We start from the raw sequence: 13,405 nt of genomic DNA on the forward strand, positions 1-13,405 counted from the left end.
CAGCTGAAAAGCTGCTGAGCAGCCCTGGCCTGCAGGACCTCACCACACAAATGCTGCTCCCCAGGAGCCAACACCCAGTTTATTAGTGACAAACCCACCAAGAGGGACATTCACCACATCACAGAGCAAACTCCCAGCTCCAAGGAGGCCCTAACCAGCCCATGAGGCAATGAACAGCCTGCAAGGACTGGGGGGAATTTTTTCCTGCTGTATCAGTGATCTTTGAGCATCCTCGTGGCTGAGAGACTCCTGATCTCACCAGGGGGACTGTGCTGCTTATCAGAACAGCACATGAGCTGCTAAAATCCTGCCAAGGAGATGGTTCAACCTGTCCTGAGCTAATCCTGGACACCAGGATGGGCTCCTGCCTTTGGGACTGCTGCTGGGCAGGAATGGAGGCAGCTGCTGTCAGTGGAACAGAAGGGAACTCTCACAGGGAACTGGCTGGGACAACTGAGGCTGCCATGGGGAGCAGATGTTTCCTAAGGCCAGAGGATGGACATGAGATTAGCCAGAGGAAGCATTATTTGTCTTTTTTACAAAGTAGACTGCAGGAGAAAAGAAAAATCAAGTTTTATGTATTCTGGCTGCAAGAAGTCATTTCCTTCATGTTTGCCTTTATCCACAGGAGCTGATGTTTTCACTTCTGGTGGGTGGCTTCTGTCCTGCTGGGGACAGGGAACATGCAGGAAAAGCCATGTCCCTGCTCCCACCACGTGTGCACACACAGACACACGTGAGAGCAAACCATGTGTGCTGCTGGCTGTTGTAGGGAAATTTGGAATGCACTGAAATGGCTGCTTGGCATGGAAAGCACACATGGAGCTGTGGCTGGGCATGGACAAGCCTGTCCCCAAGGGCTCTCGCTTGCTGTGTTTGTGTCACTCCTGAGGAGGCACACACAGAGCCCTGGCAGGGAAAACCAGAGTCCAGCACAGCAGGAGAAACCTCAAATCCCTTCCCCATTTTCAAGGCATTGTTCACAGATGGGAAGCCCAGCCAGAGGAGGGACCTGTCCCCAGCTGTGGAAGCGCAGCTGTGCTGGCTCCCCATCAGGAACCTGAGGCAGGGGAAGGGATGTGGCACCACCAAGGGTGGCACTGCTCAGCTGTGCTGCTGCCCCATCCATAACCTCACTGGAGTGTGAAAATCCCCCAAAGCACGAGCACAGCCAGTCAGAGCTGAAGCTCCCATGGGTTTCACAAGGAACCAGCATTACTCCCTAGTCTGAAGCACTCCTGCAGAGCTCTGCAGCTTTCAGCAGCACCCATCAGAACTCTGCCCATGTGAAGCTGATGGGCCCTGTGCAAACCCCAGAATTCCTGAGTGGAGTCTGCGGGAGTCACTGCTCATTCCAAGCCTGCAGTCCAACTCACAGCTCAGGCTGGCTCCTTTCTGAGTCCCTGCACTCACAGAGGTTCTGGACACCCCTTCCCCAGGGAAAGCATCGTGCCTCTGACACTCAGAAACCATCTCCTCGTGTAGCCTGATCTCCAGATGTGTTTAGGGGTGATCTATCCCCCTTTGGGTTTGTGGCAGCATGACCAGGTTCAAGAGTCCTCTCCCACCCCTTTCTGCCTGCCACGAGTCCCCTTTGGGCTCCCCTGACCACCCAATGGCTTTTCTAGAGCTGCTCCAGCTGGGAATCACCTTCCAGCAGATGTGCTTCACTCACTCCAGAGAAGGAGCAGAACCTCTGGAGAACCAAATGAGTACTTCCACATTGAGGAAATACCTCAGCTGACTTCTCCTAGGGCTGGTTCCTCACTGTTTCCTCCCAGAGGTTCCCAGTTTCCCTAAAACAAATAACTCCTGCTCTGGTGAAGGTGTCCCTGACCACAGGGTGAGCCTCAAGGTCCCTTCCAACCCCAACCATTCCATCACTCCATGGACACACCTGCCTCCTCCTCCTCCTGCATTCCCAGAGGCTGTTTGTCCATGACAAACTGGTCATGACCAGCAGCCCATGTTACACTATAACCCTGAGCACTATTTCTAACCTAAAGCAATGCTGGTGTGACACCAAACCCCATCAAGAAAAGAGAAATAAATATTCCCCAAACGTTAAAAAAAATATTAATTTGGTAGAGCTGAAGAGCCATTAAAGCTTTGATAATTAAAAGGGCAAATAAAAAACTGCCTCTTTAATAACTTATCTAATATTCAACATGTAACCTGGGAACCTCAGACAAACATTCCAGTTAATTACAGCCCACAGCCTCATGAATGTCTATGTTTAAAGTACATCTTCCCCAGTCACTTCCTTTCTGACCTTCTTCACTGGTTAATTATTGTGTGTGCATGTGGTTCACACAGAAAAAGAAAAAAACACACAAAGAAGAGGGGAAAAAAATCCTCTTGGAACTGGCTCCTAAAGCAAAACAAAACTGGTCATTCTGAAAGTACTCTGAGCTGCAAATAACAAAATGAAGCCGTGTTTGCACTCTCAGGGCTCTTTACTACACACAAAAATCATTTCTCTATGTGCCCTGCCTGGTCAAACCCAAAAACTGTTCCTTTTTTTTAATTTTTTTTTTTGCTTAACCAGCAAACTGGAAATATGAGTTCTTCTTTTTGCCTTCCCACAAAAATCTGCCCAAGATCTGCCTGGTGGTGCCAAACAAGGTCAGGAACTCTCCTGTTTCCAGCAAAGGTGGGTCAGGGCCAGCCTGGGGTGCTGTGAGGAAATGTCCCTTTTCCACAGCCCTCTCACTGGGAAAGGACAAGGCAAATTGCAAATCCTGCTAACTCCAGCAGGGTTGCTCCAGCCTGTTCCTCAGCCTGGGGTCACACCAGAGCTCTGAGAGGGCAGCCGGGCACTGAGAGGCATCTCAGCCCCAGCAGATCTGCTCGTTCTGCCCCAGAGAGAGAAAAGTGCATTTACACATCATTTACTCCTTCACCCTCTGTTCATCCATCCTCCTGCCTCGCTGTGCAGGGATGTCACCCCAAAGCCCAGTGGACTGGCTGAGTGTCACCTGTCCCCGTGTCCTGCCTGCAGCCCCATCCAGGTGTGAGTCCCAGCCAGGGCAGCTCTGCGGGGTGAGGGAACCTGCTCCAGGGACAGCTCTGGCCCGGAGCCACCCTGCCAGTGCAGCCCTTCCTCCTAAACCCCAGCTCCTGTTTCCTTCTGACTGAACTCCTTCCCCTTGGAGTGAAATGGGTTTGATGCCCAGCCTGATCCCGACCGCTGCAGGGTGTGTGTGAGTTCTTAAATTAACACAGATGAGCAACAACATGTTCCCTTTTTCCTCACCATTGATTAAAAGAGAAAACATCACACAACGCTGCCTGTGGTGCTCTTCTGATCATCTTTGATTCTTGAGGCTGAAATGTCCCCCCTGGGACTGAGCTCCCAGGACACCTGGCTGAGGGAATCACCCCAGGACAGCAAAGTCACACCTCAAGCTAAAAACACCAACCCAAGAAGGAAAGAGAAGCAGCTCTGTGACAGAGCCCTGGAGATGAAGGACTGGAACACAAACCCTGTGAGGAAGCCCTGAGGGAGCTGGGGGGGCTCAGCCTGCAGAAAAGGAGACTCAGGGGTGCCCCCATCACTCTCACAGCTCCTGGAAGGTGCCTGTGCTCACCTGGGGCTGGGCTCTGTCTGCAGCAGCACTGACACACCCAGAGCACACAGCCTCGAGCTGCACCAAGGGAAATACAGGCTGGAGAGCAGCAAAAGCTTTTCACAGAAAGGTGATAAAGCTCTGGAATGGCTGCCCGGGGAGGTGGTGCAGTCCCCATCCCTGGTGTGTTTAACAAAGCCTGGATGTGGCACTGGGTGCCAGGGGTGAGTTGGGGTGTGGGGCTGGGTTGGACTCGATGGTCTTGGAGGTCTCTTCCAACCCAGTCATTCTGTGAATTCTGTGCAGTTTTGTCCCTGCCTCCTCCCTTGCTTTAAGCAGTCAGGGATTTTCTTGGGCTCCCCAAGCGCTGCCAACTCCCCCACGAGAGATCCAGAGAGGCTGCACGGGGACAGCCGTGGGACTTGGGGGGAGAGCAGGAAAGGGATGCTCTGAAATTCCTGCTAGGAATCCTTCCAGTTATCTGTGACAGTGTTTTGACAATGCAAATGGCATCTGGATGTGGGAAGAGAATAAACTGTGATGAACATTCTGCTGTGACCACGCTTCTGGCCCAATCTGGTGCTCCTGGAAGCCAGTGACAGCTCTGCTATTGCTTTCAGTGGGTGCAGATTTCACACCATCCCTCTTTGCCCTTGGGCTGGGCAAAGGAGGCTGTCAGCCCCCTGACACATCATTCAGGGAGTGTAAAAGGGCTCTAAATGAACATAAATGCAAATTTAGCCTTCCCAAATCCCCTTTTACAGCACCCCACCAGTGTAAAGGGAGCTGCAGCAGAAATGAGATGCTCTGAGTGTAGTGAACACAAGTGTTTTCCCCTCCATTCAAATCCATAAAGACAAGCTGGGATTACTCCAGGAATCCCATGTAGTGTAAGAGTCCTGGATGAAGGGGGATTTCCAAGTCACTGAATGTCTGAGAGCAGCATCAGCCCCTGCTGAAGACCCCCAGCCCCTGGGAACAGCACCTCATGGGGTTCCTGCTCACATGGAAGCACCTGGGAAGGGGCTGGACCCACCAGGTAAAAACTGTTTTCTCTGGACTCCACTGACAGCTGGGCACAGGAAAACTGAATTTTCTCAGCAACAGAACACAGAGCAGCTGTAAAAATCACCCAGTGGGGTTTGTGTGAGGCTGACAGGCACTGTAAGACAGAGGGCAGGGCAGGTGGGCTGTTCAAAGTCCCAGGGATCCTCTCCCACTGTGGGAGCAGAAAGAAGATCAGAACTCTTTCCAGGCAAAGACACTTCCAAGGTGATGGTCAGACTAAAGGAGCAGCCTGAATTCCCCAGCTAACCCAGCCTCAGGGTGCTCCAAGAGCACTGACAAGGCACTGAGTCAGGGGCTCACATGAAAGCCTACATGAGTTTATCCCTGCAATGTTTTTGCCATGTGAGGTTGAAGGGGGAGTTCTCCTTTCTCTCTTTCTGAACTCTAAAAACCCTGCACGCCTTTTCCTCTGTCCCAGGAAGCACTGGGGTGCTGGGACACAACATGCTCAGTTCCTGGGACATCCACAACTCAGAACTGACCCTTTTGGTGAGGGGGTTTCCACATCCTATTTCTTTGCCAAGCAGCCCCATATCCAAAAAACATCCTGGGCTAACACAGCTGGGAATGTGCACCAGACACAGGAGGCACTGAAGCTCCTCTGCTCTCACACTGAGATGGAAGCAACAGCCTCCATGCTCTACAGAAGCACCAGCATGCTGCAGAAGGATGTGATCCACTACAGCTTTAAAAAAAATTCCTACCAATGCAGTTTCAAATAAAAATTAGCAATTTGAGGCAAGATCTTATTAGCCCATCATATATGTTTAACGCAGGAGTTTCTTCTGATGGAGTCAAGAAGAATTACTGATTTCCAAATTCTAGTTCAAATCCATCCTGCAGAAACTCAGCAGCACCTAATCACAAAGACACCTTGTAACATAGCCCTAAAAAGATATTTTGAAATGGTTCAGGCAATTACTGATAGCCTCTGTCCAATATTTGAAGATTTGGATGCAATGAGCAGGCAGGGCATGGCACCAGCATTCTGATCATGGTTTTTGAGGGGCACCAGTGTGGCTGAAGAAATCATAGAGATAAATCCGAGCTGTGGGACACATCCCTGGGCCTTCCAAGAAACAGCTCAGCCCATCCCATGCTGTCTAAACTGCAACACCAGTTTAAAAACGTGCAGCTGGACTAAAGGAATTAAGTGTTGGTGGCTCTGAATGACATCCATTTGCAGCACACAGGCAAAGCAAGAGCAGCATGGCTGTTTCCTGTGAATAAGACAAATGCTACGTCTACCTCGGTGAGTCAGCCAAACCGGGGGGCAGAGTGTGAAAATGTGAGGGATGTATTCTTCTGAAAACAATGGGACTGGGGAGGGCTTCCAGCAGCCACCAGCACAGCTCTGGGACTTCCATGCACGGCCTGCTCCAAGCTCTCGTGCCCTGGAACAGCGACATTCCCAGCAGTTCTGTGCCAGCAGGAGAAGGAAGGGCAGCAGCCCAGGTGACAGACACATTCTTCCCACAAGTTTTTGCCTTCACGTGCACTGGATTTGCAAACCACGAAGCAGGAACTTGAGATTTCTCAGAATATGACACTGCAACATGGGAAACCCCACAGAAAACACAACAATCTCACAAGTGTAAAAGAAAGGTGGGCATGCAACAGCCCTGACCTCACTGCAAAGCACCTGGGTCCATCCTGTTTAATGATCACACTGGGAAACACAGGGAGTGGATCAGGTTAGCCCAAAAGGGGCACAGAGGTGGCACAGCTCAGCCACAACCCAGATTAGCCCAAAAGAAGCACAGAGTGGCACTCCTGTGCTACATCCCAGTGAACCAGCCAGGACTGCTGAGCACCACGTTGGTCACCCCAGGGCCACCTCACTGAGCTTCCTGCCAGGGCTGCACAGCTCGGACACTGACTGCCAGGGCTTGTCTCTCATGTGACATTCCTATGACCACAACCAAGGAGCGGGAAAAACGGGCTGGCAGCAAAGCCATCTCTCCCCATTCCTTGATCTGCCACACTAACCTCTGGCTGGTGCACATCAAAATGTGCAGAGAATCTGAAGAGAAGAGCAATGTTTCCACCTGGTTCCAGATCATGAGTGGGGTGGGACTGATGTCACTCCTCTACCTCCTACCCACTCTTGTCCTTTGACCTCCTGCCCATGACCCTTCTCCATCACAGCTTCTCTAACCGCAGCTATTTGTACCTACAGCTTCCCACTCAATGGATGAAAATGAGACTCCTTTTGCTACTGTCCACATCCTTCTGAACAGCTCTGGCACAACCGATGGTTCTCACTTTCACTGCACTGCTGGTTACAGGTAGGAGAGGTACCATGGTCACCAAAGGCTACCTGGTCTGACCTGCAAACAGAAAAACTGTTCCCACCTGGAACCACACGCTAACTCGGCATGTAAATCTGCAGAAACCGATTGTTGGCAGGTAAATTTCTATAAATACTCCCCTTCAAAAAATAGCCAAACTTTGAGGAACGCAAGGATGCTGAGCAGCACCGCGAGCCTGGCGCAGCTCGGCAGGTCCAAGGAGCGCAGCAGCCGCGCTCGCACACAAAAGGGAGGAAGGCGCTGGAAGGGAGCTCTCTCTCCATCTTCCAGCCGCGGGAGGTCGGCGCTGCCCTCCCAGGTGCGGGGCCGGGGCAGCGCCGGGAGGCGGCCGGGGCAGGGCCGGGCCGGGCGAGCGCCGTGCCGCCCATCGTGCGGCGAGAGGGGCTGCACAAAGCGCCCGGCCGGCCTTTGTTCGCGGGAGCGGAATTCCACGGCTCCTTTCCTCCTTCCTCCCTCCCCCGCTCCCCGCGGGAGCTGCCCCGGGGGAGCGGCCCCGCGCTCGGCGCCGCCGCGCCCGCTCCGGGCCCTTTGTGGCGGCCGGGGGGAGCCGCGGCCCCGCGGCCGGACCCTGCCCGTGGCCCCCGGAGGCCGGCGGGGCGCGGGGCCCGAGGGCCGCGCCGGGCCCGCCCGCCCCCGGGGCGCGGCAGCGGCGGAGCCCCCGCGGCCGGGCCCGCCCGCCCCCCGCGCGGTGCCGCCGCCGCCCCGGCCCGCCCGGCCCCGGTACCTGCTGATCTTCTGGGCGAAGGCGCGGCGCTCGGCCATGGCCGCGCTGCGGGCTCCGCGCTGCCGGCCCGGGCAGCGCTCGGCCGCCGTAATGCTCCGCCGAGCCGCGCACTTGAGCGGCGCAGCTCCCACCCCCGGCGCTCGCCGCGCCCGCCGCCTCCTCCCCTTCCCGCCGCGGGGCCGCTCCTCGCACATATACGGCGGGGAGTGACCGCCGCCGGCCCGCTCCCGTCGCCATCCGTGCTCCTGTCCCCGTCCCCATCTGTGCCCTTATCCCTACCCCCGTCCTCTGTCCTCATCCGTGCCCCTGTCTCTATTCCCGTCCTCTGTCCCCATCCCTGTCCTCGTCCCTGCCCCTGTCCCCATCCCTGCCACAGACCCTATCCCCGTCCCCTGTCCCCATCGCTGCACCTATCCCTATCCCCGTCTTCTGTGCCCATGCCTTCCCCTGTCCATAATCCAGTCCTCTGTCCCCATTCCCATCCCTGCCCCTGTCCCCATCCCTGCTTCTATCCCCATCCTTTGTCCCCATCCCTGCCCTTGTCCCTATCCCTGTCCCCATCTCCGTCCCCATCCCCAGGGTCCTGACCCCCACGGCCTGGGGCTCCCCTTGCGGTCCCGCGTTATTCCCGAGTGAGAGCAGAGTAGTTGGGGCTGTTCTCAGCACTGATGGGGATCTTCCAGTGGTTTGGGAAAAAGGCTCCTCAGCATCGCTCCCCAGCCCTCAGACCAAAACAGAATCCCAGGATCACTGGGGTTGGAAAAGCCCTCCAGGATCATCCAAGCTGTGCCCAGTCCCCACCTTGTCACCAGCCTAGAGCACTGAGTGCCACCTCCAGTCCTTCCTTGGACACCTCCAGGGCTGGGGACTCCAAACCTCCCTTCCAATGTCTAATCCCCCTTTCCATGAAGAAATTCCTCCTGATGTCCAACCTAAACCCTCCCTGGTGCAGCTTAAGACATTGCTGGGTGTCACAGGTCTGTAGGGCATGGCCAGGTCCCTTGGCCAGACAAAACTGGGCTCCCAGTCAATCCTGCCCCATATCATCCCATCTTTTCCTTCAAAAAGGCTAAAAATTGTCCCTAATGATGATTTTAGGAGATGGTTGGAAGATTGTACCATCCATTCCCACCAAACATGCCATTACTAGCAATGTCTCCAACCACATCATGGTTTGGGATTATCTAAGGGGAAGAGGAGGTAGAAGGTGGGGAGTCATTAACAAAAATTACTGTTCTGTGACTTCAAGAAAAGACAGCCCAGGACATGATCTAGCAGATAACACCAAGTCCCTGCTACCCAACATATGCTGTGCACTAATCCAACCCAGGGAACTATTAATAGTCACCCAGGAAGTGTCCCAAAGCAGGAGTGTTAATTCCCCCCACTCCATCTGCTTGGGTTGTGTGAAGGTTTCCCTCACATGGAGGACACCAATCCTTCCCCTGGCAGGAGCTGCTGGTTTCCAGCTGTGTGCAATTCCTCTGCTCTGCTGTCTGTGTGTGTTTGCACAGGCAGTGCCCTAAAATCTGCAAATATCTGTGTGTGAGTGATGCCAGGGGATTTAATGCAGCCACCAAGTGACTCCCTGCGGGTGAGGCTGTGCTCCAGGACACAAAGGTGCTGTCATGTGTCACACAGACAGAGACCCTGGGAGCAAAGACCCATTGTAGGCACTGAGAAAGGGATGTTCTTCTCCAGGGGGGAGGGGAGGAAATGTCCCACAGACCTCAGCCAAGACAAAAGACTCTTGCTCTGGAGCTGCTGCCGGCGAGCAGAACTGCACACCAGAGAAGGGCCTCACACTGTGCATGGGATAAGAGATTTACCTCCTTACATCCACAGAAATTGTGGCTGCCCCATCTCTGGAACGATGGGACAGGGCTTGGAGCAGCCTGGGATAGTGGGAGGTGTCCCTGCCATGGCAGGGGGATGGAACTGGATGAGATTTGGATTCCAACCCAAAGCAGTCTGGAATTTTAAGATCAAATTCCCAAATCTGAGTGTGTGTGCTCACAAGAACAGACCAAAGCATCAGGGATCACCAGCAATGCTTCCTCTTCTCCCCTTTTTTATACCCAAAATGGCACCAGTCTGGAATGCAGGAGGCCAAAATACCCCTGCCTAACCCAAACACTGGGACCAAAACTGGGAATCTGCAGTTCTGAGAGGAAAACTCTTCCAGCTGCCAGAGGGTGCAAAGAGCAGCCCAGCCCCAGCAGCCCTGACACAGAGGGCATGGAGTATCCAAGGTCCACTGCAGACCTTTGGGATTTTAGGTTTCATTTTCCCCTCCTGCCAGTCATTACCACAGAGAAAGGACCTTGGTGAGGCTCTGGGCACTACTTGCTGAGTTTTGATGTCTCCTTTGCTTTTCCTTGACTTTTTCTGTAGCTGAGAGCTGGCCCAGAGGAGCTCCAGCCATCCCACCTGGATTTAAAATGGACCTCTATCAATACAGATATATGATATATAAAAATTATCTATATAATATCTACATATTATATTATATTACATTATATTATCCAATAACATCTATTCTATATAAAGAATATATATTTTATTTATATATATATAAAAAAAGTAATATATATATAATATTATTATATTATTGCCTTCACATCAGGAGGGCATTGTTTTGCAAAGAAATAGGTTTTCTCCATATAGTTGGGTTAAATACGAGCAAAATCCCTCAATTAATAGTCAATACCCAGCGAATTCCAGAAAATTATTCCTCATTACTTTTCAGATAGTGATCAGCAAGTCTATAAAGTGTGTGGGTTCAAACAGTAAGAGATCACTAACATTGGTAGAAATGTTCATGTGACCTTGCAAAAAACCCCAAGAACTTCTGCAGATTGACCCTCAATTTTGCAGTGCATGCAGCATTAACCAAGAGAAGTCAAGGAAAAAAATGAAGAAATAAGAGAGAAAAAAAATTGCAGTCTTTAGCCATTATAAATCAAATAATGCCAAAGAAAAAATTCATGGTAAGAACATGGGGGGACTGATGTGGTGGTGTCAGTGTTATTTCGGGTACTAAGGTGAGGGTTGCCTCTTACAGGCACAGTCACAATCCCTGTGCCTCTTGTTTTGTCATCCTAGAAGTGAATAAACTGAAGGAAATGCTTGGTCTGAAGAAACAAACAAGCTTTGCAAAGAGGAGAATGTGACCACCAGAGAAACTTGTTACATGGAATTACAGCTGCACAAAAAATAATTCTTTAGGAACTAGCAGATCCCTGATTCAGAAACAACACTTGTGTGGCAAGTTTTCTTGCAAATGGAACCATTTTCTTTTAAAACAGGGGGAAATTGTGTGTGATTCATGATGTCCTGGGAGTGCTACACTGTTTATTTTGCAGAGTTTCTTGTCCTCAAGGGTGTCTGGTACCTCAGAGTGAGGGTGAAGACAAATCAAGAGTGGAGGGGCTGTGTACATGCAATTAATACCTCCAGACAGCCCAAGTTAATTTTAATTAATGTTTGAATAGAGGCTACATAGTAACCAATGTAAAACCTGGAATTTTACCACCATTATGAGGATACTGAATAGCTACTCTTCTTTAACACACTGTAATTCCTCACCATGTTTTAGGAAGCAAAAGCAGGAACCTGGCTTGTTCCACGCTGGGTTCCAACAGAAGAACACATCAGCCTTTGGGAAACATCCCTGCCTCCAAAAAGGATCCATGGCCTGGACACAGGACACTGGAAGTGGAAGAATGAAGCAGCATTTAATTAATTCACCATGAACCACCTGCATCCTTTAAAACATGCGACTAAAATGATTCTTTTATAATTGAGGATGACTTTTACTGGGCTATATATTGGTAAGTGCACCCTACCAACACACACGTAACTCCTTGACCCTAATTGTACAAGATTAGGTTCTGCACAAGAAAAATCCCTTTGGATCCCAGCCAGAAAACATTTGGTCAGAAGCGAACTGATCCTTGCCTTGCCTGTTCGCAGATTATTTCCTGAGCCCAGGGCTTCCTTGTTCTCCTGACGTAAACTTCCTCAGGGCAAAGGCAGGGAAACATTTTCCAGGGAAAAGGCGTCCGGAGTAATTCCATAAACAAAGGCGTAAATAGGGACTGCAAATGCAGGGAGCCACCTCCTGGCAGCCCCGGGAAGGGCCAAACCCCGGCTCTCCTGGCAAAAACTCTCTAAATATAAAGAGTTACACGAGTGTCACAAACACCATCTCCTCTGGACAGCTCTGGCAGGAGAGAATGTGCTGCTCTTCTCAGGCTGCCCAGTACCCAAATTTTCTTGGAGAAACCAGGAGATTGAAGGAGGGAGGACTCTCCAAATTGCTGCAGCCTTCACTACATCCCTGACATCCCTGTTATTTCCTTTACAGAACTGTACCAGCCTTTCCAGAGCCTTCTTCACATGGTGGTGTTTGATGGCAGCTTCACTTCTGCTCCACTGTCTCCTGGTACATTTATTTAGCATTTCTTCACTTCAAAAGGTGGGTTCAAGAAATTAAATCTACCCAGAGAAGGACTCAAAGTCTTCCCAAGTGAGCTTCCATTAATTCCTTCCATTAATTCCTGCTCATGTTTATCATTTTTGTAGTTCACGTTTCCACCCCGAGCACAGCTCTCAACCTTTCCCAGTTCAGCACCCTATAAGTGGTATTAATGTGTTTTATTTCCCTTTGCATAATTAGGATCTTTCATTAAGGGTAGCCTGGGCACAGACTCATCCTGCTGAAGCCTCCTCCTCCTGGGACAAAGGAAATCTGGATTTGGAGGGACTGAGTGGTCCCAGCAGAAGTTTGCTGGCTAATTTTGGGGGGAACTACATCAGAGCAATCCAGCTCCTGCTGTCCCTTCACCCTCACTGTGTTTGAAAGATGCACAAACTCTCACAGTCTGAATTCCCATGTTCTCCCCTTTTCCCGTGCCAGAGTCTCCATTGACCTGAGCAGCCACTCCCACAAAAACTGGAATTATTTAACATCTCTGAGGCTCTGCAAACTTGAACTCAGAGCAGTTTCAAAACTTTCCAGAGGGAAACAGACCACAGATGGCTTACTTCCCTAGGAAATGAAGCTAAAAATAAATGAGGAAAATTCCCTTCTCTCCAGCTACTTGACCCAAGGTCTGCTCTCCTCAGGCAACAATGTTTGGGAAAGCACATTTGGCCAAATGTTTAATGAGCTTTTCTAAATATATTGCAGATTACTGATGATGGAAGAGTGGCAGGAGCAGAAGCTTCATTCCCCACTGCCCAGTGTTCTCTTACCATTCTGCAGTGTTTGGAGGATAAATGTTGTGTATTTCCATAAATCAGAGTATCTCCTCTAATGTTTAATCTTGCCATTGCCACTTGGTGTTACACACCTTGTTCACCTATTAAAAAATAGAGACAAATTATATTTTTTCAAAATCTCCTTGTGCCATTCAAATGGAGCTCAGAGATGGTTTTATGCCATTAAAATGTTGCAAGTGTGAACTCTGTGATATTTGTTATAAGTTTGTTGAACTCAGTTCCCTCCCACTCCCTCTGCAAACCTTTCCTACAGAAATAGGAATTGGTGGATGTGAAGAAAACTCTCTCTTTTACAGACAATTATTTATGGTTGCCTGAGTGATTATTTGGCAATCAAAGCTTTGTTTTGTGTGGCAAAAAAGGCAGAAAATAAATACCTTCCCTCTCATCCCCTGCCTGCCCAGGGATTTACAGGGTATATCCAGGTGTGGCCCATCAATTCAGGG

The 13,405-nt window shown here is 50.9% G+C and overlaps 1 protein-coding gene across 4 annotated transcripts in view; it reads right to left on the reverse strand.

Moving 5' to 3' along the window:
- The window catches only part of DOCK7 (dedicator of cytokinesis 7), a 98,716-nt gene extending 90,973 nt beyond the window's left edge, over nt 1-7,743 (reverse strand). For all 4 annotated transcript variants that reach the window (XM_059477727.1, XM_059477726.1, XM_059477725.1 and 1 more), the window contains exon 1: nt 7,674-7,743. In XM_059477727.1, coding sequence (XP_059333710.1) covers nt 7,674-7,711 — 38 coding nt within the window. In that variant the 5' untranslated portion in view covers nt 7,712-7,743. The remainder of the gene's footprint in view (nt 1-7,673) is intronic.
- Nucleotides 7,744-13,405: the final 5,662 nt, after the last annotated feature.

The sequence above is a fragment of the Ammospiza nelsoni genome, chromosome 9, assembly GCF_027579445.1.
Source record: "Ammospiza nelsoni isolate bAmmNel1 chromosome 9, bAmmNel1.pri, whole genome shotgun sequence".
NCBI classification, from domain to species: Eukaryota; Metazoa; Chordata; class Aves; order Passeriformes; family Passerellidae; genus Ammospiza; species Ammospiza nelsoni.